Source organism: Vicia villosa, linkage group LG1 (genome assembly GCF_029867415.1).
Source record: "Vicia villosa cultivar HV-30 ecotype Madison, WI linkage group LG1, Vvil1.0, whole genome shotgun sequence".
NCBI classification, from domain to species: domain Eukaryota; kingdom Viridiplantae; phylum Streptophyta; class Magnoliopsida; order Fabales; family Fabaceae; genus Vicia; species Vicia villosa.
This window is the reverse complement of record NC_081180.1, coordinates 128,482-152,918: the sequence shown is the minus strand read 5'-3', so window position 1 is coordinate 152,918 and position 24,437 is coordinate 128,482. Positions and strand designations below refer to the sequence as shown.

General features: G+C 37.3%; 1 protein-coding gene across 5 annotated transcripts; it reads left to right on the top strand.

Annotated features, from left to right (window-relative positions):
* Positions 1-223: 223 nt before the first annotated feature.
* On the top strand, positions 224-14,520 carry LOC131625856 (uncharacterized). 5 transcript variants are annotated; one of them, XR_009290969.1, is made up of 3 exons: positions 225-10,395; positions 10,823-10,871; positions 10,971-14,520. XR_009290969.1 is itself a non-coding variant. In XM_058896696.1 (3 exons), the coding sequence occupies exon 3, from the start codon at positions 4,592-4,594 to the stop codon at positions 5,954-5,956; it is 1,365 nt and encodes a 454-aa protein (XP_058752679.1). In that variant the 5' UTR covers positions 226-1,600; positions 2,028-2,076; positions 2,176-4,591; the 3' UTR covers positions 5,957-14,520. The 5 variants fall into 5 exon arrangements, 2 of the variants coding, with proteins under 2 accessions (XP_058752684.1, XP_058752679.1); XM_058896696.1 differs by having other exon boundaries at positions 226-1,600; positions 2,028-2,076; positions 2,176-14,520; XM_058896701.1 differs by having other exon boundaries at positions 224-916; positions 4,588-14,520.
* Positions 14,521-24,437: the final 9,917 nt, after the last annotated feature.

Here is a 24,437-nt window from a genome sequence, read left to right as displayed (position 1 = left end):
CACCGGCTTTTATTGAAGGTGCAGGAATTTTCATCTGAACATCAACTTTTTACTGGAAGATGCAGGAAACTTTCTTCAGAACATCAACGTTTACTGAAGATGCAGGAACAAAAGACACCAACTTTTACTGAAGGTGAGTGTCATACCCCAAAATTTGCCCATACTATTTCTCTTATACAAATGCCAATCAATACACAAAGCTCATAGACACACACTCCTATACAAGGAATCTTAAGGGTTTCTAAAAAGTCATAGAACACCTTCATACCATGAAAACTGAAGGAGTTATGAATTGATGAAAGTTGGGAAAATTTCAAGAAATCTAATTAAGTAAAACGGACTTTTTGGATAAAGGGGCCTAAATTTTGGATTTCAAGCAAACACATGATTCATAAAAGGCCCATAAACCATTCTATAACTATTCTTATTTATTTATTAGTTTTTTATTTTATTATGAATTTATTCATTTAAATATAAATAAAAAATGAAATAAATAAATAGTTATAGAATGAGTGCTCCATATTTGCTTCTTGGTACAGTCAGCATAAAATCAAATCCAAAAGATACGTGAAATTTGGGGAGATTGGATTGTTGAAGACAAAAATTAGAAACTTTCAATATTTCCTCTAAATCAAATTCCAATCTTCTAATTGATGACGATTTGATTCATTATTCCTAACCTAATTCCTTGTAATATAAATAAAGAACGTGCTCATGTGGGGGGAAGAGGTTTTTTTTCGGCACAGAATCTCTATTCACGTTGCCAAAACCGTGAATTCAAGTGCTACTTGCAGACCAAGAATTCACTCGATTCAAGCAATTCTAAGGATTCAAACCGATCCCTCGACCTTCTCTGAATAATCCTGGACCATTGCAAGTTGATTTCGTTTCCAGAATCGCAGAGCCAGCGTCCACGGTTTGCAGTTTTTTTGTTTGAATTCAATTCCATGGACTCATGCATTGATAATCAATTTTGTTTGCATACTAATGTTTAATAAGATGTTCCTAACATATGTGCATAGTTTGATTGAATTTTAAAGGCCGGAATTGATCCGTGCCATCGTTAGGGTTCATATTCACAAATTTGGGGAAAATCCGATAGAAGCAATTTCATGTTCAATTAAGGACCTCATGGGATTCGCAAGGCCATATACGATCGATTTGTGCAATTTTATTGCGTTCATTGGCGTTTATTTGCAGGTTTGAGGAGAGAGGTCTATGGCCACGGTATAAAACCGTTGCTGTAGGTGTCTGTGTCTTCGTAAATGCCCAACGAGGAAGAAGAAGCAGTATGCGCATGGAGTTTTATTTCTGAGTCAATTGTTTTATATATTATGCTGTTTGTTGATTATCAAACAGAAATTAAGCATGGCGCGTGTGGCAAAGGGGAGCTTTGGAAAGCTTTAGCACCTGGGTTCGAGCCCCTCCGTCTACACAATTTTTTCAGTATTGTTATCTCATGATCCAATGCAACAAGCCATACGCGCCCATGATGCACCCTCAGCATGCCAACCACTAAATTATCATGGAGTTAGATCCAATGGCTCAGCAAGCGCACACCCACCATAGTCCTTCAAGGCTTGTCCACACCAGATCACAAGTTATGTTTTTCATAATTTTTTTTATCTCTAATTACGTGACCCTATTATTTATTTATATATATATATATATATATATATATATATATATATATATTTGTTTTGTTTATTTTATTTATATTTACTAATAAAATTTTATTTAGCTTTTAAAAAATCATTTTTTTAATCATTATGTTATTTTAAAAATTATTTTATTTAAATTATTTTTATTTATATTTAATTATTTAATTACATTAAAAATTCATGGTTATGTTATTTTAATCCCAAAAAAAATTTCTAAAAATTATTTTTCACTCAATTGTTGCCTCGATTTAATTAATTAGGTCGCAAGACCAATAATTAATTAAATCGATTTATCATTACACTCTATCTCAATCGTAACCAGGGTTGATAATACACTGAAAATCTTCTTCTTCTGTGCCTTTTCAGGGTTAGCAATATGATTAATCCCGACTACGCGCCTGATCCAAAATACGAGGTTAAGTACTCTGTTTAATTTAATTTAAGTTCTATTTGGTTTATTTATAGAATTAGGGTTTGTTCCGCCTTCATCTTTTTCTGCCTTGTTTTATTTCAGAGTTAATCTTAAAGGCGCCCTATCAACCATATCAGATCAAATCAGAGCTAAGTACCCATACCTATTTAATTTTTTTTTTATATTTATTTATTCTTTATGTTAGGGTCAATCCTGTTCGCCTTTGAATTAGCCATACACTCACTATTTGTTTATTGGTTTGCATTTTCAGGGTTGTTGATCGCCACAGCTACGAGTTTGGTAACCCTAAACCCTAACCTTATATTTTCTGTTTATTATTACTTGTGTCAAACCCTATTAAGGGATCCGCTGGTTACAATTCCCCTCTCCTCCGCTGGTTTCATTTTCCCCCTTCCCATAATTGTTTATATACTGCGTGGTTAGTAATTTAGGGAGTGCAAATTTAAACTGGATTAGAGTCACTAATTACAAGATAAATTACTGAATTGAACCACGTGATTGTGGCACACACACACACTCTTTTGGGGTAACCTCTTTGTTGCTTGTTGCCTGTTGCCTGTTGCCTGTTGCCTTTGTGTTTTTTTTGCAGAATAAGCCATGTCCCTCGAATTTGAGGATACCTCAGCCATGCTGCCTCGATAACTAAAGGTCATGCGACCCTAAATGATGCTGCCTTCGATACACTAATATGACCTCGACCCTCGGAAGTTGCCTACGAAAAAAGGCTGAGGTATCTTCTGGCTGCCTACGAATAAGGCTTATTCTGATCCTTACCTTAGACTACCTGCCCTCCTATGGCATGGGACAGTCTTATGGCAAAGGATATTTCGATGACCCTTCTACCTCCAAACGAAAGGCTTCCTGCCCTCTTATGGCAATGATTGACCCTTTCATTCTGAAAGGCTAAAAAGAGACCTATCATCTGAGTTTAAGGTAATTGCCCCTAATTGCCTTGCAATGCTCAATTTTCATATTCTTTCTCACAATTCTTCAAAAACTGGCTACGCTCATTTACGAGCTAAAGTCCACTTTTTTTTCTTTCATCTACTTTTTCTATAGACAAACGAGCAAGCAAAGCAATTAAGAGCCCATGGAAAACCATGGATGCAAAGGGTGCCTTACACCTTCCCTTTGCATAAATTACCCCCCGAACTTAGATTTCTTTAAAAAGGTTTTTTTTCTGTTTCTTTTTGCCTTTCCGAATTTGTTTGGATAAAATAAAAGTCGGTGGCGACTCATGCTTTACCGCGACATTTTCGATTATAAAAAGTCAGTTCACCGTATTACAGAACTGGCGACTCTGCTGGGGACTTTTTCGATTAAGAGGGGTTACCTTAAAGGTTTAGGATTCATTTTAAAATGTTTTCTATTGTTTGCTTTGTTTGTTTTATTTTTCAGGGGCGTTTTGGGAAAACTGAAGGACGAATCCTATTCCCGGATTCAAGAACACCTAAGATTAGGAGTGGCATAGTCATGGAGACCCCCCTTGTGCATGCTTGGGGTTGGTCAAAATGAATTTCACACTTGAGTTAGGCCTCCACTGGTTATTGTGTACCTCTTTTGCATGAGAGAGGTTTATGCATGTATCTTTGGGTGCGTCGGAGCTCAAGGACCTTTAGTAACCCTTAACCCATCCTAACTTTTAGGAACGTAGTGGGGGGGCTATTCTTGGTGCATGCCAAGTTATGGTCGCTACCCGATACTACAGCTCAGATAGGTTTCTTCCTGAAGTATCATTGCGTGGTATGCATGTACCATGTTCGAGGGTGCTTTAGAGGGGGCTGACAATTCTGGGTCACTTGGTAGAACCCGTTGCTGAAATCTCCTTATCCATAGAAATACCCTTGGGAAGGACACCTGATCAGACTCCATGCAAGCCTTAAGCCAAAAATTGTGTGACTTGTGTGACTTGCGTGACTTGTGTGACTTGTTTGTGTTTGCTACTAACCTTCATTTCCTCGCAGGTTTTGTTGAGAGGACCTGTTTGTCCTTACTATCTCACACTATGACTAATGAACTGCATTCGCATGACATCATGACATCATGACATCATAAGCATAACATGATTTAACTAACCCTTTCAAGGATCTTAGGGATTTAGGGCGCACAATTTCAGGTGCTCTTATTAAGGACTGAATTCCTATCTAGGGGCAAGAGGATTTATTTTCCTCTGGCCACATATCTTCCAATTCATAGACTCAGTACCTAATCAAGGGGCAAGAGGATTTATTTTCCTCTGGCCACGTACCTTCCAGTTCGGAAGTATCCCGAATCAGAGGCGATGACCCACTCGATATGGTGAGCTTGATTCTCAAAGAAGGATGTTCAAAGACGAAATTCAGAATTCTTCGGACAAAGACGCGACTAAATCACTTCCTAATGTTGCTAACTAAATTTCCTATAGATCCTTGAAAGCATTGCATTTGCATTCATAACATCGCATAACAGGTTTCTTACAATAGGTCTCTCATCTTTCCTCGCTGTTTATTTCAGCATCATGGATCTCGAACAATCAGTTAAGGATCTCCAAGCTCAAAACACTGAGTTCCAAGCCTTGATTCTGAATTTGTCCAAGGGGCAAGAAGAGCTGAAAGCCATGCTGACTAAAAAGAAGAAGAAGAAGGGTAAGAAGACTCAGGTGAAAAAGCTTAGACCGATCTTGCAACTCAGGGATGCTGAAACCTCTGAAGACAGTGATGAGGATGAGCAAGATGATGATGTTAGTGTCAAAACCGATGCAAAAAGTAACCACGAGTCTTCCAAACTCTCTGAAGAAGAAGAGGATTATTACCATGAGGACGAACATCCCGATGACAAATACAAGATGTTAGAAGAGCGTCTGAGAAGCATGGAAATTCAGAAGATACCTGGGCTGGATTTTGAAGAGCTTGGACTTGTTCCTGGGGTCGTTATTCCTCCAAAATTCAAAACTCCCGCCTTTGCTAAGTATGATGGAGTCTCTTGTCCTAAAATACACTTGAGGTCTTATGTGAGGAAGATTCAGCCTCACACTGATGATAAGAGGCTCTGGATCCATTTCTTTCAGGAAAGCTTATCTGGAACTCAACTCGAATGGTACTATCAACTGGAAAGTACCAACATCCATACTTGGGAAGATTTAGTTGTTGCCTTCTATAAGCAATACCAATATAATTCCGATCTCGCACCAACTCGCATGCAACTACAAAGCATGTCTATGGGACCCAAGGAAAGTTTCAAGGAGTATGCTCAGAAATGGAGAGATCTAGCTGGAAGAGTCAAACCTTCCTTGGCCGACAGAGAGATGGTAGATATGTTCATGAATACACTGACTGGCCCTTTCTATAGTCATTTGCTGGGAAGTTCATCATCTGGATTCACTGAGCTTATACTGACTGGAGAACGTGTTGAAAGTGGTATCCGAAGCGGAAAAATTCAGGTGGCTACTTCTTCCGGTACTATAAAAAAGTCATACAATGGGAGGAATGAATCTGACACTGTTGGGGCAATTTTGGTCTCTAATCAAGCATCGATACAACAACAAAACAACCAACGTAAACAAAGCGCATCCAAAAGACAATTCACAAAGATCAACATGTCTTTGACTCAAGCGCTGCAACACTTGTTGAAAGCAGAGTTACTTATACAAATAGCTCCTCATCCAAATCCCAACACTTCCTCCCCTCGCTATAATCCCAACGCGAGGTGTGCATATCACTCCAATAGTCATGGACATGACACTGACAACTGTTGGACATTGAAGAATAAGATCCAAGACATGATCGATGCCGGGGAAATCAAGTTCGATCCTCCTGCAACTCCTAACGTGATCACTGCTCCCATGCCTAATCACAACAAAAGTGCTAATACTGTGGATGGCTAGAAGGATGGACTTTAAGATCATTAGTTTTACTTTCAGTTGCAATTTTTTTTTGTTTGTTTAAACATTCGACTTATAATAGACATTATCTGTTTTAATAATCATCATCAGTGCATTGCATATGTTTGTCTTGAGTAATTTATTTCGCTATCACTCATTTTAAATTATGTATTTACTTTGCATATGTTTTATGATACTCAATTCCTGCTAAAGCTGTAAGCCTTTTGAGGGAGGATGACTAAAACGATACCGCAACCTCATACCGTATGCTTTTGAACAGACTATGCTGACGATGTACAGGCATTGTTTCAATTCCTAAACAGTGGAGATATAAGGATGCTAATCCCTCGTCAACCCCTTTTGAGCCTAAGTTGTAGGAGTTTTCTTTCTTGTACTAATTAAAACCCTTGAATATAACCTGGGGCAGGGTAGTTCTCAGTTAATTTGTCTGTGCATTTTATCTTAAGAGAATCATTCAGTACACCTTTCAACAAGGGTTTCAATCACAAGCGTTCATCCGCACACATCAAAGAAGTGTTGGAGATGTCAATCAAAAGCCAATGATGGTTCATCAATCATTAAGCAAGGCAGTCAACATCTTTCACAAAAAAAAATGAAAAAACATATATACAAAAGCCTGCTAAGTCAAAAATAAAAAAGATGACTTAGGCAAAAATCAAGGCATCCCGCTGACTGTAAGCTCAAAAAAGACAGTTCAGGCAAAAGTTAGGGATATCAAAAAGATGAAAAAAGAAGTCAACAAATTCCTGAACAACACAATGTTGTGACTACCAAAAGGAAGAAGTGACTGTCATCTCAAAAGTTCTCTTTGCTTGTGAACCATCGTCATTATCAAAGGTGCAAATCCAAAAGTCTCTTGGAACCTGAATGCATAAGTTGAATTAACTGAGCTTAGGACTGAAGAACATCACGAAGAAGGGGATGGGTATAAATAAATTTTGAGCCATTATCCTTTGTTTCTTAAACCGTGAACCAAACCACGTTACAACCCTTGAAAGTCCTAATTGAAGCATGGTTAGTTAGAAAGCATACTGTTACCAAAAAGATATCCTGACTCCTTAAGGTTTACCACAAATGCCGAGTTAATATCACGTTTTTACAAACATCACATTGTTAAAAATACCACGTTTGTACAAACATCACATTGTTACAAATATCATGTTTTTACAAATATCACGCTTTTACATCTCTTGTTTTAATGATTTTCAAAAACTCAAGACAAACGTATGCATTGCATCTCATGAATTCATTATTAAACATATTCTGCTACATAATTTCAAATGTTAGCAACAGGAAGAATTTGCACAGGGTACAACTAATGACTGAACGTTATCCCGACAGACAAGATTATTCCGAGAAGCAATGTCTCCTATGTATACAAGGGGCATGGCACACTTTGCCCAATCAATCTGGAACAATCAAGTCAAGATTCGAAGAATCTCTCAAATGCCAAACAGTCAAAGGCATACATCCCAATTGGGTTTCAAACTATTTCCCGATCAATCTGGGGCAATCAGGTCAAGATTCCGAGAATCTCTCAAGGATTCAAAAACAATCCAAGTAAATCTGAATCTACTTCCCAACCAACATGGGGCATTGTCATGGGCCGATAATTATGAGGGACATGATGCCCATAGTGCACATCTTATAAAATCCTCGCGAGGCGAATCGTTCCAAAGTCCCAACTAGCAGGGGCAAATCTATGCAAGTCCAGTTTGACATCTTGATCAATACTCAGTGGCGTGTCCTAATTAAATCCAGGAATGGTAGGTACTATAATACTTGGGGCAATGATCAAAGCATCCATGCGTTCCCGTAATTCCGATTTCACAAGATCATATCCCCACAGAGTAATCGTTAAGAAGATATCTTCAAACACTCTCGACAAAGACATGGCTCCCCAACAGAGTTTACATCTTCGACACTGCTGGTTCTCCAACACTTTGCTCTCTTCCAAATACTTTTGTCACCAATCAGGGTCCATCAAGTTACTGGTCATCCCCAAGCAGAAATTATAAATTCCCAGCTGAGCATCTCCAAAGCAAGATTAGACATCAAAATCACAAAGACATAGAGATTTATTTTCCCAATCAAGACAAAATAAATCATGTTCACATATCATAAACATAGTCATACATTGCATACATTACCTCATAATAAATTCATACATAACATACAAGTTTCTCATTTATTTTGAGAGACTCGTCACATAAATACATGCATCATGGCATTACATGCTGCTAACTTTGTCTTTCAGGTAAGTTCCCAAGCAGACGAGTATCATCAACAAATCATTCCAATCAGATATACATTCCGGAAGCTCGAACCCCAGACATTCTGAAAATTCCAATCAGATGAACATTCTGGAAGCGTGACCCCCAGACTTCTGAAACATTCCAATCAGATATACATTCCGGAAGCTCGAACCCCGGACATTCTGAAAGTTCAAATCAGATGAACATTCTGGAAGCGTGACCCCCAGACTTCTGAAACATTCCAATCAGATATACATTCCGGAAGCTCGAACCCCGGACATTCTGAAAATTCCAATCAGATGAACATTCTGGAAGCGTGACCCCCAGACTTGTGAAACATTCTTATAACTCCCATCTTTTGACACTCATTCAAGACACAATTCAGAAACAATCCAAGATCTAATTCAGTTACTACGAACGGTGCTGACACGATCAATCTCCAACAAATACTTCCCAGAGGATTCAGTCTAACGTACGACTCATCCTAAGTATATTCTTCAGATACGGTCTAACTACGACGTATTCTAATTCTCAGGTCTATCAAGTCGGATGGCATCTTGAAGCCCATCTCCGACAAAAGTCCCTACTTCCGCTAGGGCAAATTTCTTGGTATTCTAGTGTTCAATCATCTTCCACCTTCAGATACCAACTGGCATACAAACCACTCTACATCTTCAGGTTCAAGATAATTGAACAGGGGCAGCTGTCATACCCCAAAATTTGCCCATACTATTTCTCTTATACAAATGCCAATCAATACACAAAGCTCATAGACACACACTCCTATACAAGGAATCTTAAGGGTTTCTAAAAAGTCATAGAACACCTTCATACCATGAAAACTGAAGGAGTTATGAATTGATGAAAGTTGGGAAAATTTCAAGAAATCTAATTAAGTAAAACGGACTTTTTGGATAAAGGGGCCTAAATTTTGGATTTCAAGCAAACACATGATTCATAAAAGGCCCATAAACCATTCTATAACTATTCTTATTTATTTATTAGTTTTTTATTTTATTATGAATTTATTCATTTAAATATAAATAAAAAATGAAATAAATAAATAGTTATAGAATGAGTGCTCCATATTTGCTTCTTGGTACAGTCAGCATAAAATCAAATCCAAAAGATACGTGAAATTTGGGGAGATTGGATTGTTGAAGACAAAAATTAGAAACTTTCAATATTTCCTCTAAATCAAATTCCAATCTTCTAATTGATGACGATTTGATTCATTATTCCTAACCTAATTCCTTGTAATATAAATAAAGAACGTGCTCATGTGGGGGGAAGAGGTTTTTTTTCGGCACAGAATCTCTATTCACGTTGCCAAAACCGTGAATTCAAGTGCTACTTGCAGACCAAGAATTCACTCGATTCAAGCAATTCTAAGGATTCAAACCGATCCCTCGACCTTCTCTGAATAATCCTGGACCATTGCAAGTTGATTTCGTTTCCAGAATCGCAGAGCCAGCGTCCACGGTTTGCAGTTTTTTTGTTTGAATTCAATTCCATGGACTCATGCATTGATAATCAATTTTGTTTGCATACTAATGTTTAATAAGATGTTCCTAACATATGTGCATAGTTTGATTGAATTTTAAAGGCCGGAATTGATCCGTGCCATCGTTAGGGTTCATATTCACAAATTTGGGGAAAATCCGATAGAAGCAATTTCATGTTCAATTAAGGACCTCATGGGATTCGCAAGGCCATATACGATCGATTTGTGCAATTTTATTGCGTTCATTGGCGTTTATTTGCAGGTTTGAGGAGAGAGGTCTATGGCCACGGTATAAAACCGTTGCTGTAGGTGTCTGTGTCTTCGTAAATGCCCAACGAGGAAGAAGAAGCAGTATGCGCATGGAGTTTTATTTCTGAGTCAATTGTTTTATATATTATGCTGTTTGTTGATTATCAAACAGAAATTAAGCATGGCGCGTGTGGCAAAGGGGAGCTTTGGAAAGCTTTAGCACCTGGGTTCGAGCCCCTCCGTCTACACAATTTTTTCAGTATTGTTATCTCATGATCCAATGCAACAAGCCATACGCGCCCATGATGCACCCTCAGCATGCCAACCACTAAATTATCATGGAGTTAGATCCAATGGCTCAGCAAGCGCACACCCACCATAGTCCTTCAAGGCTTGTCCACACCAGATCACAAGTTATGTTTTTCATAATTTTTTTTATCTCTAATTACGTGACCCTATTATTTATTTATATATATATATATATATATATATATATATATATATATATTTGTTTTGTTTATTTTATTTATATTTACTAATAAAATTTTATTTAGCTTTTAAAAAATCATTTTTTTAATCATTATGTTATTTTAAAAATTATTTTATTTAAATTATTTTTATTTATATTTAATTATTTAATTACATTAAAAATTCATGGTTATGTTATTTTAATCCCAAAAAAAATTTCTAAAAATTATTTTTCACTCAATTGTTGCCTCGATTTAATTAATTAGGTCGCAAGACCAATAATTAATTAAATCGATTTATCATTACACTCTATCTCAATCGTAACCAGGGTTGATAATACACTGAAAATCTTCTTCTTCTGTGCCTTTTCAGGGTTAGCAATATGATTAATCCCGACTACGCGCCTGATCCAAAATACGAGGTTAAGTACTCTGTTTAATTTAATTTAAGTTCTATTTGGTTTATTTATAGAATTAGGGTTTGTTCCGCCTTCATCTTTTTCTGCCTTGTTTTATTTCAGAGTTAATCTTAAAGGCGCCCTATCAACCATATCAGATCAAATCAGAGCTAAGTACCCATACCTATTTAATTTTTTTTTTATATTTATTTATTCTTTATGTTAGGGTCAATCCTGTTCGCCTTTGAATTAGCCATACACTCACTATTTGTTTATTGGTTTGCATTTTCAGGGTTGTTGATCGCCACAGCTACGAGTTTGGTAACCCTAAACCCTAACCTTATATTTTCTGTTTATTATTACTTGTGTCAAACCCTATTAAGGGATCCGCTGGTTACAATTCCCCTCTCCTCCGCTGGTTTCATTTTCCCCCTTCCCATAATTGTTTATATACTGCGTGGTTAGTAATTTAGGGAGTGCAAATTTAAACTGGATTAGAGTCACTAATTACAAGATAAATTACTGAATTGAACCACGTGATTGTGGCACACACACACACTCTTTTGGGGTAACCTCTTTGTTGCTTGTTGCCTGTTGCCTGTTGCCTGTTGCCTTTGTGTTTTTTTTGCAGAATAAGCCATGTCCCTCGAATTTGAGGATACCTCAGCCATGCTGCCTCGATAACTAAAGGTCATGCGACCCTAAATGATGCTGCCTTCGATACACTAATATGACCTCGACCCTCGGAAGTTGCCTACGAAAAAAGGCTGAGGTATCTTCTGGCTGCCTACGAATAAGGCTTATTCTGATCCTTACCTTAGACTACCTGCCCTCCTATGGCATGGGACAGTCTTATGGCAAAGGATATTTCGATGACCCTTCTACCTCCAAACGAAAGGCTTCCTGCCCTCTTATGGCAATGATTGACCCTTTCATTCTGAAAGGCTAAAAAGAGACCTATCATCTGAGTTTAAGGTAATTGCCCCTAATTGCCTTGCAATGCTCAATTTTCATATTCTTTCTCACAATTCTTCAAAAACTGGCTACGCTCATTTACGAGCTAAAGTCCACTTTTTTTTCTTTCATCTACTTTTTCTATAGACAAACGAGCAAGCAAAGCAATTAAGAGCCCATGGAAAACCATGGATGCAAAGGGTGCCTTACACCTTCCCTTTGCATAAATTACCCCCCGAACTTAGATTTCTTTAAAAAGGTTTTTTTTCTGTTTCTTTTTGCCTTTCCGAATTTGTTTGGATAAAATAAAAGTCGGTGGCGACTCATGCTTTACCGCGACATTTTCGATTATAAAAAGTCAGTTCACCGTATTACAGTGAGCTACCGACTTTTACTGAAGGTAGGAAGGCAAGAATACACCGACTTTTACTGAAGGTGAAGAACAATTCATCTGAACATCGACTTTTTACTTGAAGATGCAGGAATTACCGCCTGAATAGTTGACGATAAGCTACTAACTCAATAGTTGAAGGTAGAGAAATATTGAATTACCGCCTTGATGGTTGACGATAAGCTACCAACTCAATAGTTGAAGGTAGAAGAAGATGAATTACCGCCTCAATAGTTGACGATAAGCTACCAACTCAATAGTTGAAGGTAGAAGAAAATTGAATTACCGCCTCAATAGTTGACGATAAGCTGCTGAGAATAATAAGTTGCCGCTAAGAATAGGGATCAACTTCTTCTTTAATCAAGGACGTGGCTTGATAAAAGGATCTGGATGCAAACTATCACTTCTGATGAAGGAACTTACCATTTGCCGAGCTTCTTCCATTTGGATGCAAACTGTCACTTCTGTTGAAGGGACTTACCATTCGCTGAACTTCTTCCACTTGGATGCAAACTGTCACTTATACTGAAGAGACTTACCACTTGCTGAGCTTCTTCCACTTGGATGCAAACTGTCACTTTTACTGAAGCGACTTACCATTTGCTGAGCTTCTTCCATTTGGATGCAAACTGTCACTTCTGATGAAGGGACTTACCATTTGCTGAGCTTCTTCCATTTGGAATCAAGAAGTTCATAATGTCTGAGAGATTATCACTTGCTGTGAAGATAAGATTGATATGTGGAGACATACAAACTTGCTCAAATAAAGAGGCTTCCATTTGTTGTCAAACAAACATGCTAAGGACAATACAAGTTTCTCAAATTTTGAACCTGCCCCTTGCTTTCAAGTACAAATTTCAACGGAGTGCAATAACAACAATGTTGGGAAATAAATCTTTCCATATTTGATAGGAACATCAATCATAAAGAAATTCTCCATTGTTAAAGAAAGCGGAATCCTCAAGATGTGTAAAATAAATTCCTTCTCAATCTAGGCTTCTCAGCCTATAGAGGTTCTAACATAATATTGCAAAAGACCAAAGTTCAACTCCATGAACAAACTGGATAGAAACGGTCAAACAAGACTCAACCAAATGAGGAATAAACTCAACTGGGGATTAGTTTCATCCTGACAAATGAGTTGAGGAGGAACACTGAAGAAAAATTCTTCCACGAGGAACAAACTCTGTGGGGAATTAGAAAGGATAAACACTTTCTGCTTAAGGTAGACACTCTAATGGAAAGAGATCATGTATTTTAAGGAATCAAAGAGAATGGATCAAAATATTAAGAAATGCAAAATGGATATGAATATATTTTTCTTTTTATTTTTTTATGCATGTTGTATGTATGAATGAATGAATGAATGAATGTCATGTATATGCTGACAAAACAAACACAAAAATACTAGGAAGTGACAAGACATCACAATACAACAAACACTTGATGAATCTCAAAAAGTTGGAGATATTAAAAGACATCCTTCTAAAGACCCATGCTAGGAACACGACTGAGGATTCAATTGTAGATAAACCGCGGTCGTTGGAGGAACAAAGTCCTGCTACAAGGCTCAAGAGAAAGCTACTGACTAAGGGGAAAATTCAAATTCAAACTTCAAATATCCATAAATCCACTGAAAGGATAACAACGTGAACTCCGCACTGTGGGAAAACTTGTTGGAGATGCACACCAAGCAAACTCTTTGGGAACTATCAACATCTGAGAGGGATTACAGATCATCAACTCCTAACAAAAGGGATGGAAGAACATATTCTTGCAAGCTCTGTTATGGAGATCAAACATCATCCTAAACTTGTTGGGAAATAAGAAGTTATCATCATAGCAAGAGATTAACAACGGGGGATTTTAGTTCAAAACTCTAATACAAGGTGAGAGAGAAACCCCAACAATCAACCAACTTATCTCAAAACTTCTTAGTAGAGAGTGACATACTCTGGATTGATCATGGCAACGACCTTTGTACTTCAAGCTAATGAGGTGAACAAGGTAACTTCTTATTCACAACTTGGCCCAGACTACATAGTCTATGAGAGGAACTTGCTTGAAGAAGATACATAGATATCCTTGGCATCATAAAGACTTGGAGTAATCTGCCCCAAATCAACATATTCTTGGAGAGATTTGTCGAATCTCGACGTAACTTCCCCTTATTGACTACACATGGCACATTCTTTTGCTCGACAGAGTCTTCAAGTTTTGCCCCATGATGGTAATCAAAATTGTAAAAGCAACATATTGGGAAAACAACATGCCCATGGAAATGTTTTAGTTTTCTACTGATGATCAGATGTAAGCTTCCTGGATGTCAAACAAATATTTACAAGCAGAAAAAATGTTTATTCTGAGAAGGATAATTAAAATGCAACAATTATGTAAGTCTTGAAGTTTTATTAAAAGATGTCACAAAACCTTGTGAACGAATCACTGGTTAAGGAAATGACATTAATTTTTGTATGCATATGATACCAACACAAGTTTTCAGCATAATCGATAGGAGTCAGGAACGCTTTCTTGTTTTAATTATGATTTTGAAATAAACCCTTCTTCAATTAGGACTTTTGAGGGTTGTAACGTGGCCTGGTTCACGGTTTTCAAAAAAAATGATTTTTAGGCTCAAAGTTTATTTATCCCACCCCGTCTTCGTGATGTTCTCCAGTCCTAGGTTCAGTAAACTCAACATGAGTGTTCATCTCTCAAAAGGATTTTGTGCTATTAAGGATCCAATGAAGCTTTCTTGGAGTAGCAATCACCCTTTTGTCTTCGTGTTCACATTCACACGGATTTGTTCTTTGATGAGGACTTTTGTTTTGTAGTCCTTTCTTTTCATTTTTCGCTCTTTTTTTCCCCTAACTTCTGCCTGGACCAAATAAATTGATCGTCCAGCGGGATGCTCTAACTTTTGCCTAAGTCACTTGTTTTCAAGTTTTTGACTTAGCGAGCTTTCTTTTTTTTTTCTCTTTTATTTTTTCATCTTTTTTTTTTCATTCTTTTGATTTGAACAAATCGTGTGACATTGACTTTGTCTTGACTTGTTAAGAGGGTTGTGACTGCCTTATTACTTGGTAGATGAAGGATAATCATTGTGGTTTCATACTTTCTATCCTTTTGATGCGCGAGGGATAACCATTGTGGTTTCACATAATCCAACATTTGATGTGGATATGACGTATTCGAGCCTTGGATGCACAATCCTTTTTTTAAATCTAAACACTTGGTCAAATCAACTGAACACTACCCTGCCCCAGGTTAAAAATTAGGGTTTTTTTGTTTAGAAAAGAAACTCACACATCAAGGCTCAAAGGGGTTAACAAGGGATTAACTTCCTTATATCTACGGTGTTTGGGAATTTGAAACAATGCTTGTACATCATCAGCAGGGTTTTATTCAAAAGCATACAATTAGAAGTTTTGCGTTTTCAGATCATCATCCTCCCTCTAATCTTTGCATAAGCAAGAGTTTGGCAAAAGCAATTGGTATCATAATGCATAAAAACAAATAACATGAGTGAAACGAATGGGTTACTTCAAGACAAACATTATCATTGTATTATTATTAACATTAAAAAACAAACAAGTTTCTACATGCAAACATTGTATTTGAAAAACAAGAAATATTACAAATGAAAATCAGTAAGAATACTAAAAATTGAGAAGACTCTCTCCATCTGGACTCGTGCTGAAGGAAACACCTTTCAAACTTCAGAGCTACCATCAATAGAGATTCATTCATGCTTTGGAAAAAGATTGTCTTGAACATTAGTACCAACGTCTTCAAATGACAAGACACTGTGTATGACCAACTTCTGAACTTCAACTTTCAAAGCAAAGCAACCTTCCAAATTGTACCCAGGAGCACCCTTTGGCATATTTTCTTCCTTCATGGGAGGATTGACTTGGAGAACTAAAGCCTCAACCAGAGCAAACAAATGCTCCATACCAGACTTCGAGATAATCACCTCTTTGCAGAGTTCAAAGATCTCATGCTTAAATGTTTTATGTCTCCTTCTTAGCACGAGTGTTGTACTGATGATACCAAGAGAAAGGAAAAAAGGCTCTGAAAGAACTCTCAAAAATCATAACTGAATGCAAAATGATGCATGATATGCAATGCAAATGATCTGTTTTTATTTTTGAGTTTCAAGGAACTTAAGATATTAAATTGTAAACACTCTAGCATTGGATCAATGTATCGATCAAGTTATCATCAAAATAAATCATCCATTTTGGTGGATTAGAGTTTTCACCCCATCAACACCCAAGATCCATTGAGTTTGATGAAACTTATGATGTTTACAAGGAAAGACCTCTAAGTTCCTTGAAAACCAAAAGAAAAAGAGTTTTCATGAATGCATGAATGCATGGTGTATGCATAAACCACAATCAAGAGCACACAAACAAGGTTCAAAGGTTCGACGTCACGGGCATGAAGCCATGGGTCCACCCAACCATAAAGTGTGTACTAAGGTATTTTTGTACTTGTAGAACGGGTTCTAAAAAGTTCCTGAGGTCTGTATTCCATCTTGAGAATATTATTGGCTTAAGTAATTGACTCACCAACCAATAATATTCTAAAGAGAAACTCGCCCGAATGTAGTATCGCGTGACAACCGATTAGGACTTCACCCAACTAGTCTCCGCACTACGTCCTAAAAGGCTAAGATGGGTTAAGGGGTTCTAAGGTCCTCAGCTTTACAGACCCAACCAAAAGTAACAATTCTTTCACGACTGACTCGTTCAACACTATCACCTTTAGCCAAGCCATTCTCCACTGAGTGGTGGATGTCAAGTCAGCTCACGAAGGAATAACTCCACATAAGCCAAAATGACAATACCACCTCCTATCTTAATGTATACTTAAGTCCGGGTATAGGACTTATCTCACACAGAGAAACCACCAGGCACCAAAATAAAAAACAAACAAAACAGACAAAGCACACAATAATATATACACAAAATAATATACACAGATAAACAAAAATAGGCTTAACACACAAAGATACACCAATAATTTGAACAGTATCCCCAGTGAAGTCGCCATTTTTCTGTAGCAGGGAAAATCTGAGATCTGAGCCATAAATTGACTCGACTCAATATTTTAGTGAAAGTCGCCACCTCGCTTTATTGTTTCCAAAGGAAATGGGAAAAGAACGAAAAAAACCCAAAGTTTGTTTTTAAAACAAAAAGAGATCTTAGGTACGGGTGTTGATTATACAAGGGGAAGGTTTTAAGCACCCCTCATATCTGTGGTACTCCACAGGAACCTTTTTGAAAATCTGTGTTTTATTAAAATATATTGTGTGTAAAAAAAGAGGTTTGTTTGATTTTTAAAATAAGCTCGGCAAAACATCAAGCCTTGTGCCTACATACCTCCTCTGTGCAATGGAGAAGTCAGAGCTAATGTAGTTCTGCTTTAAAAGGGAAAAACGTTTGAAAGGAATAAACACGTTTACCATCATCGGGGCAAATACTCAGCCATTGATCTTAAACATGAGAACGAACGAATTTTTTTGTATCACTAATGAGAGAAGGGCGCCAACTCGGATAAAATCGACAAGTATGCCACTAGCTCTCTCACGTGGAAAAGATTGAAGGATAGAAAAACACTTAGAAAGGGGGGGCGGTTGAATAAGTGTAGTCTTAAAAACTTGAACGATAAAAAATAAATTGCATAGTTATTTTTATCCTGGTTCGTTGTTAACTAAACTACTCCAGTCCACCCCCGCGGAGTGATTTACCTCACCTGAGGATTTAATCCACTAATCGTAACAGATTACAATGGTTTTCCACTTAGCCCACGACTAAGTCTTCTAGAGTATCCTGATCACAACCTGATCACTCTAGGAACAAATGCTTAGACACAAGCTAAGACTTTCTTAGAGTATCCTGACCACCACGTGATCACTCTAAATACAACTGCTCAGACACAAGCTAATACTTCCTAGAGTATTCTGATCAACACTTGATCACTCTAGTTACTTACAAATTAATGTAATCAATTTTAAGAGTATTACAAATGCTTCTGAAAAGCTATAATCACAACAGTGATATTTCTCTTAAAGTTTAAGCTTAATCTCACTAATATATTACAACAGCAATGTAGTGAGCTTTGATGAAGATGAAGTTTCTGAGCTTTTAATTGAACAGCGTTTCAGCAAGTTAATATTCACAGAATTTGGTTCAGAATTGTTGTTGTTGTTGTTCTTGCTTCTCATCAGAACTTCATATTTATAGGCGCTTGAGAAGATGACCGTTGGGTGCACTTAATGCTTTGCGTATTCCGTACAGCATTGCATTTAATATTTCACGCTTTTGTCAACTACCTCGAGCTTTGTTCACGCTGTGTCTACTGACGTTGCCTTTAATAGCTTCCAACGTTCCTTTTGTCAGTCAGCGTAGCCTGCCACTTGTACTTTCTTCTGATCTGATGTTTGAGAATACAACGTTTGAAAATCATCAGAGTCAAACAGCTTGGTGCAAAGCATCTTCTTGTCTTCTGACCTTGAAGTGCTTCTGAGCGTGATACCATCAGAACTTCAGTGCTACTGCTTCTGATCTCAAGTTCTTTTGATGCTTCCATAGACCCATGTTCTGATTCTGCCTTGACCATCTTCTGATGTCTTGCCAGACCATGTTCTGATGTTGCATGCTGAACCTTCTGAAACAAAGCTTCTGAGCGCTGATTTGTGCATACTCTTTATATATTTCCTGAAATGGAAATTGCAATGTATTAGAGTACCACATTATCTCACACAAAATTCATATCCTTGTTATCATCAAAACTAAGAATATTGATCAGAACAAATCTTGTTCTAACAATCTCCCCCTTTTTGATGATGACAAAAACATATATAAATGATATGAATTTGCGCTAGAAAGAGCAGACGGCTAAAGACAAATTACACAGCTATAGCATAAGCATGTGAATATGTCTCCCCCTGAGATTAACAATCTCCCCCTGAGATGAATAATCTCCCCCTGAAATAAATACTCGAAGAACTTTAATAATAAAAGACTTCCCTGATTATTTCGGTAGAGACGATCACATAAGCTTCTGTCTTCTGATAATTCATAGCTTCTGACTTCTGCTTCCATTGGACAGCTTCAGAACTTGAATTTCTTTAGATCCCTAGAACACTCTCAGCTTCTGATTCCTGCTTCCATTTAGGACAGCTTCAGAACTTGAATTTCTTTGATCTTCAGAACATTCACAGCTTCTGATTCCTGCTTCCATTTAGGACAGCTTCAGAACTTGAATTTCTTTGATCTTCAGAACATTCACAGCTTCTGATTCATGCTTCCATTTAGGACAGCTTCAGAACTTGAGTTTTCTGGATCTTTAGAACATTCACAGCTTCTGATTTCTGCTTCCCTCAGATAGCTTCAGAACTTTGAATTTCTTCTTACATCACTTCATGCTAGATTGTATCAGAACATTGTTGAATGTACCAGAGCATCATCAGAGCATCTCTACATCCTGAAATGTTACAGAACAAAACTAAACGACAAAAGTCAGCATGAATGAGTTAGAACATAAAATGTGTATCAGAACACAAAATATGTATCAGAGCCATATAAGCCATATAGAATATATCAGATCCAATAGACAATGTATCAGAGCAAATAGACAATGATTTGGATCATATTCTATTATCAGAATTTCTGATCATTCTTCCTTCTTGCTTCTGATTCTGAAGCTTCCTAGCACTCAGCTTGCTTCAAGAATCCAAGAGCTATTTCTGATCATTCTTCCTTCTTGCTTCTGATTCTGAAGCTTCCTAGCACTCAGCTTGCTTCAAGAATCCAAGAGCTTGATTCATTTTGTTGCTTCTTATGTTGATCTTGAATCTTTGATTCCTGCAACAACACAACTTAAAAACATAGAACTTTGCAAGTTCTGTTAGTAAATGTGGAGCCTTTTTACTCGGTAACTGATAATATTAATCAGATCATTTATCATATATTTTCTCCCCCTTTTTGTCATAACATCAAAAAGCATAAAAGATTCAGATGTAAAGCAAGATACAAAAGGAAAGAAACATAAATAACTTTTCATTGATTTCAACAAGAAGGATTACAAAAGAGGAATGCAGGAAAACAGATGCAACAAGGAAAGAAAACTACAAAGACTTAAAGCCTAAGACTCTATCCTACGCAAAGACTGCGCAAACAACTCAAGAACCCTCTGGTCTTCAGTTTGTTCAGCCATGAAAGCTTGAAAACTCTTCATGCCTGTCCAGACTAGAACCTCCACTGTAGGAGAGATCCAAGAGACCAAATAGGAAGTGAGGGACAGTTCATAGACAGGGAGCTAATGTTGCAAACGGGCTCCAGTGACTCAAGAAGGTCTTCTTCCTTTGGATAAATGTTGATAACAGCATTGAAGAAGAGATCTGTCTTGAAAGAGACTTGGAGAGCCATCCCAAGATATGCTTCACATCCTGTAACTGATTAACCCTTCCATCCGTTCTCATTGAGTTGAAAGGATTCATGATGAACGCTAGGTTGAAGATGAATGAACTAGGGTTTATGCCAAAGAAAAACTTTGTTGGACAAGAGAGAAAAAGAAAGAGAAAGAGAGCCAAGACTTATTGAAAAAAAATGCAACGAAATGAAGGAATAAATAGAGGGAAAAAGAAGAGGGAAACGTTCGAGGAATATAAAAAAGAAAAGAAGGACAATAAAAGAAATGATGAATGGCATTTAATGTAACATGACGTGAGGAGAGATAATAATGACAAAAGACGAGATTTGCACAGTTACCTAAGTAGACGTCCCCTCAACTGCACGCACGCTTGTCCAGAAATAGTGAACACGTGTTTACCATCTGGATAGCCAGTTACAGCTGTTTTGCTTTTAAAGAGATTCTGAATCAACTTAGACAATGAAACGTTAGTAATAACTGAATCACAATTTCTAATTGATTTCAATCAGAACTTCTTAAAAAAAATCCAATTTCATTTCAGAAGATACTCATACATAAGATCTTCTCATCTTCTCATTCTGGGCATAAATCCATACTGATATTCTTCAGAATGAACTTAAACCTATCTTCAGCAAGGGGTTTTGTTAAGATATCAGCCCATTGATGGTCTGTATCCACAAAGTTTAAAGATATAACACCCTTCTGAACATAGTCCCTTATGAAATGATGTTTAATCTCAATATGTTTAGCTTTTGAATGTAAAATAGGATTCTTAGATAAACATATAGCAGAAGTATTATCACAGAAAATAGGAATGTTACTCTCATATATCTGATAATCTTCCAGCTGACTTCTCATCCAGAGCATTTGTGTGCTACAACCAGCAGCAGCAACATATTCTGCTTCTGTTGTTGAGAGGGCAATAGTAGCTTGCTTCTTGCTGTACCATGAGATCAGATGACTTCCAAGAAATTGACAACTTCCAAAAGTGCTCTTTCTTTCTATTCTATCTCCAGCATAGTCAGCATCACAGAATCCTACTAAGTTGTAGTCTTTAGATCTTCTGTAAACTAAACCAACATTAGTAGTACCTTTCAGATACCTTAGAATTCTTTTAACCGCTGTTAAATGAGATTCTCTTGGATCTGATTGGAATCGAGCACACAAACAAACACTAAAGAGAATGTCAGGTCTAGAAGCAATTAGATATAGAAGAGATCCAATCATACCTCTGTACAACTTCTGATCTACCTTCTTACTTACCTCATCCTTACCCAGTACACATGTTGGATGCATAGGAGTTTTGGCTTCTTTGCTTTCAGAAAGATTAAATTTCTTCAGAAGTTCTTTCATATACTTCGTTTGATGAACATAGGTTCCATCGGAAGTTTGGTTGATTTGAATCCCAAGGAAATACTTGAGTTCTCCCATCATGCTCATTTCAAATTCAGCCTGCATAGACTCAGCAAACTCCTTTCCAAGTGTAGCATTAGATGTTCCAAAGATAATATCATCAAAATATATTTGACAAATTAAAATATCCTTTTTCAATGTTTTACAAAAGAGAGTAGTGTCCACTTTTCCTCTAGTGAAATCATTTTCCAGAAGGAAAGAACTCAAACGTTCATACCAAGCTCTGGGAGCTTGTTTCAGTCCGTATAATGATTTCTTTAATTTGAAAACATGATTTGGAGACATGGAGTCTTCAAAACCAGGAGGTTGGTGAACATAAACTTCTTCATCTATATAACCATTTAAGAAGGCACTCTTGACATCCATCTGATAAAGAGTGATGTTGTGTTGAGTGGCAAAAGAAATTAATAGACGAATAGATTCTAACCTGGCCACTGGTGCAAAGGTTTCTGTATAATCAATCCCTTCTTGCTGACTATAACACTGAGCAACCAGTCTGGCTTTGTTTCTTACCACTTCACCTTTCTCACTTAGCTTGTTTCTGAAAACCCACTTAGTACCGATGATGTTGAATCCTTTTGGTCTAGGAACCAAGTCCCATACATCATTCCTTGTAAACTGATTTAGTTCTTCTTGCATGGCAATTATCTAGTCTGGATCTTCTAGAGCTTGATCAACAGAAGTTGGCTCGATCAAAGAAACAAGACCTAATTGACATTCTGCATTGTTCTTAAGGAATGCCCTTGTTCTGATGGGATCATCTTTCTTTCCAAGGATCACATCTTCTGAATGAGCTGAGGCAAGTCTAGGTGATCTTCTGATAGTTGGTTCTTCAGAAATCCTAAGATTCTCTAAAGATGCAGCAACTTGATCTTCTGATCCATTGCTTCTGAGACTGCAAGCTTCTGCAGCTTTGCTTCTTGATTCTTCAACTTCTGATATATCAATATCAAAATCTGCAAAATTCTCAAACTGCTTTGGTTTTTCAAGACCAAGCTTATCATCAAACCTGATATTGATTGATTCTTCTACAATCAATGTTTCAGTATTGTATACTCTGTAGCCTTTAGAGCGTTCAGAATATCCAAGAAGGAAACATTTTTGTGCTTTGGAATCAAACTTACCAAGATGATCTTTAGTATTCAGAATAAAACATACACATCCACAAGGATGGAAATATGAAATGTTGGGCTTTCTGTTCATCCACAATTCATAAGGAGTCTTATTTAGAATAGGTCTGATAGAGATTCTATTATGAATATAGCATGCAGTGTTAATTGCTTCTGCCCAGAAATGCTTAGCCATATTGGTTTCATTGATCATGGTTCTGGCCATTTCTTGTAGAGTCCTATTCTTTCGCTCTACAACTCTATTTTGCTGTGGAGTTCTGGGGCAAGAGAAATCATGGGAAATACCATTTTCTTTGAAGAACTCCTCAAAGAATCTGTTCTCAAATTCGCCACCATGATCACTTCTGACCTTTATGATTTTACACTCTTTCTCAGATTGAATCTGAGTGCAGAATTCAAAGAACACTGAATGAGACTCATCCTTGTGTTTCAAGAACTTTACTCACGTCCAGCGGCTATAATCATCAACGATGACTAATCCATATTTCTTCCCTCTGACAGATGCTGTTTTGACTGGGCCAAACAGATCAATGTGTAAGAGTTCTAACGGCCTTGAGGAAGAAACAACATTCTTAGACTTGAATGCAGGTCTGGAGAACTTGCCCTTCTGACATGCTTCACAAAGAGCATCTGATTTGAATTTCAGATTGGGGAGTCCTCTGACCAGATTTAGTTTGTTAATCTGAGAAATCTTTCTCAAACTAGCATGTCCTAATCTTCTGTGCCAGACCCATTGCTCTTCAGAAACAGACATAAGACAAGTCACCTTCTGATTCTTAAGATCCTGAAGATCTGTCTTATAAATGTTGTTCTTTCTCTTGCCTGTAAATAGGATTGAGCCATCCTTCTGACTTACAGCCTTGCAAGACTTTTGATTAAAGATTATGTCATAACCATTGTCACTTAATTGACTTATGGACAATAAGTTATGAGCTAATCCATCTACTAGAAGAACATTAGAAATAGAAGGAGAGTTACCAGACTTTATAGCTCCTGAGCCAATAATTTTGCCCTTCTGATCTCCTCCGAATTTCACTTCTCCAGCAGATTTAAGCACCAGGTCTTGGAACATAGACCTTCTTCCTGTCATGTGTCGCGAGCATCCAGAGTCCAGGTACCATGACATGTTGTGCTTTTCCTTCTTTGCAGCCAAGGATATCTGCAATAGAAATAGTCTTTTCTTTTGGTACCCACATTTTCTTGGGTCCTTTCTTGTTAGTTCTCCTCAAGTTCTGATTGAACTTGGGTTTAGCAAAATAT

Bases quoted from the DNA above. Each gene is read 5' to 3' on its own strand.
- LOC131625856 (XM_058896701.1), top strand. From the start codon at position 4,592: ATGGATCTCGAACAATCAGTTAAGGATCTCCAAGCTCAAAACACTGAG.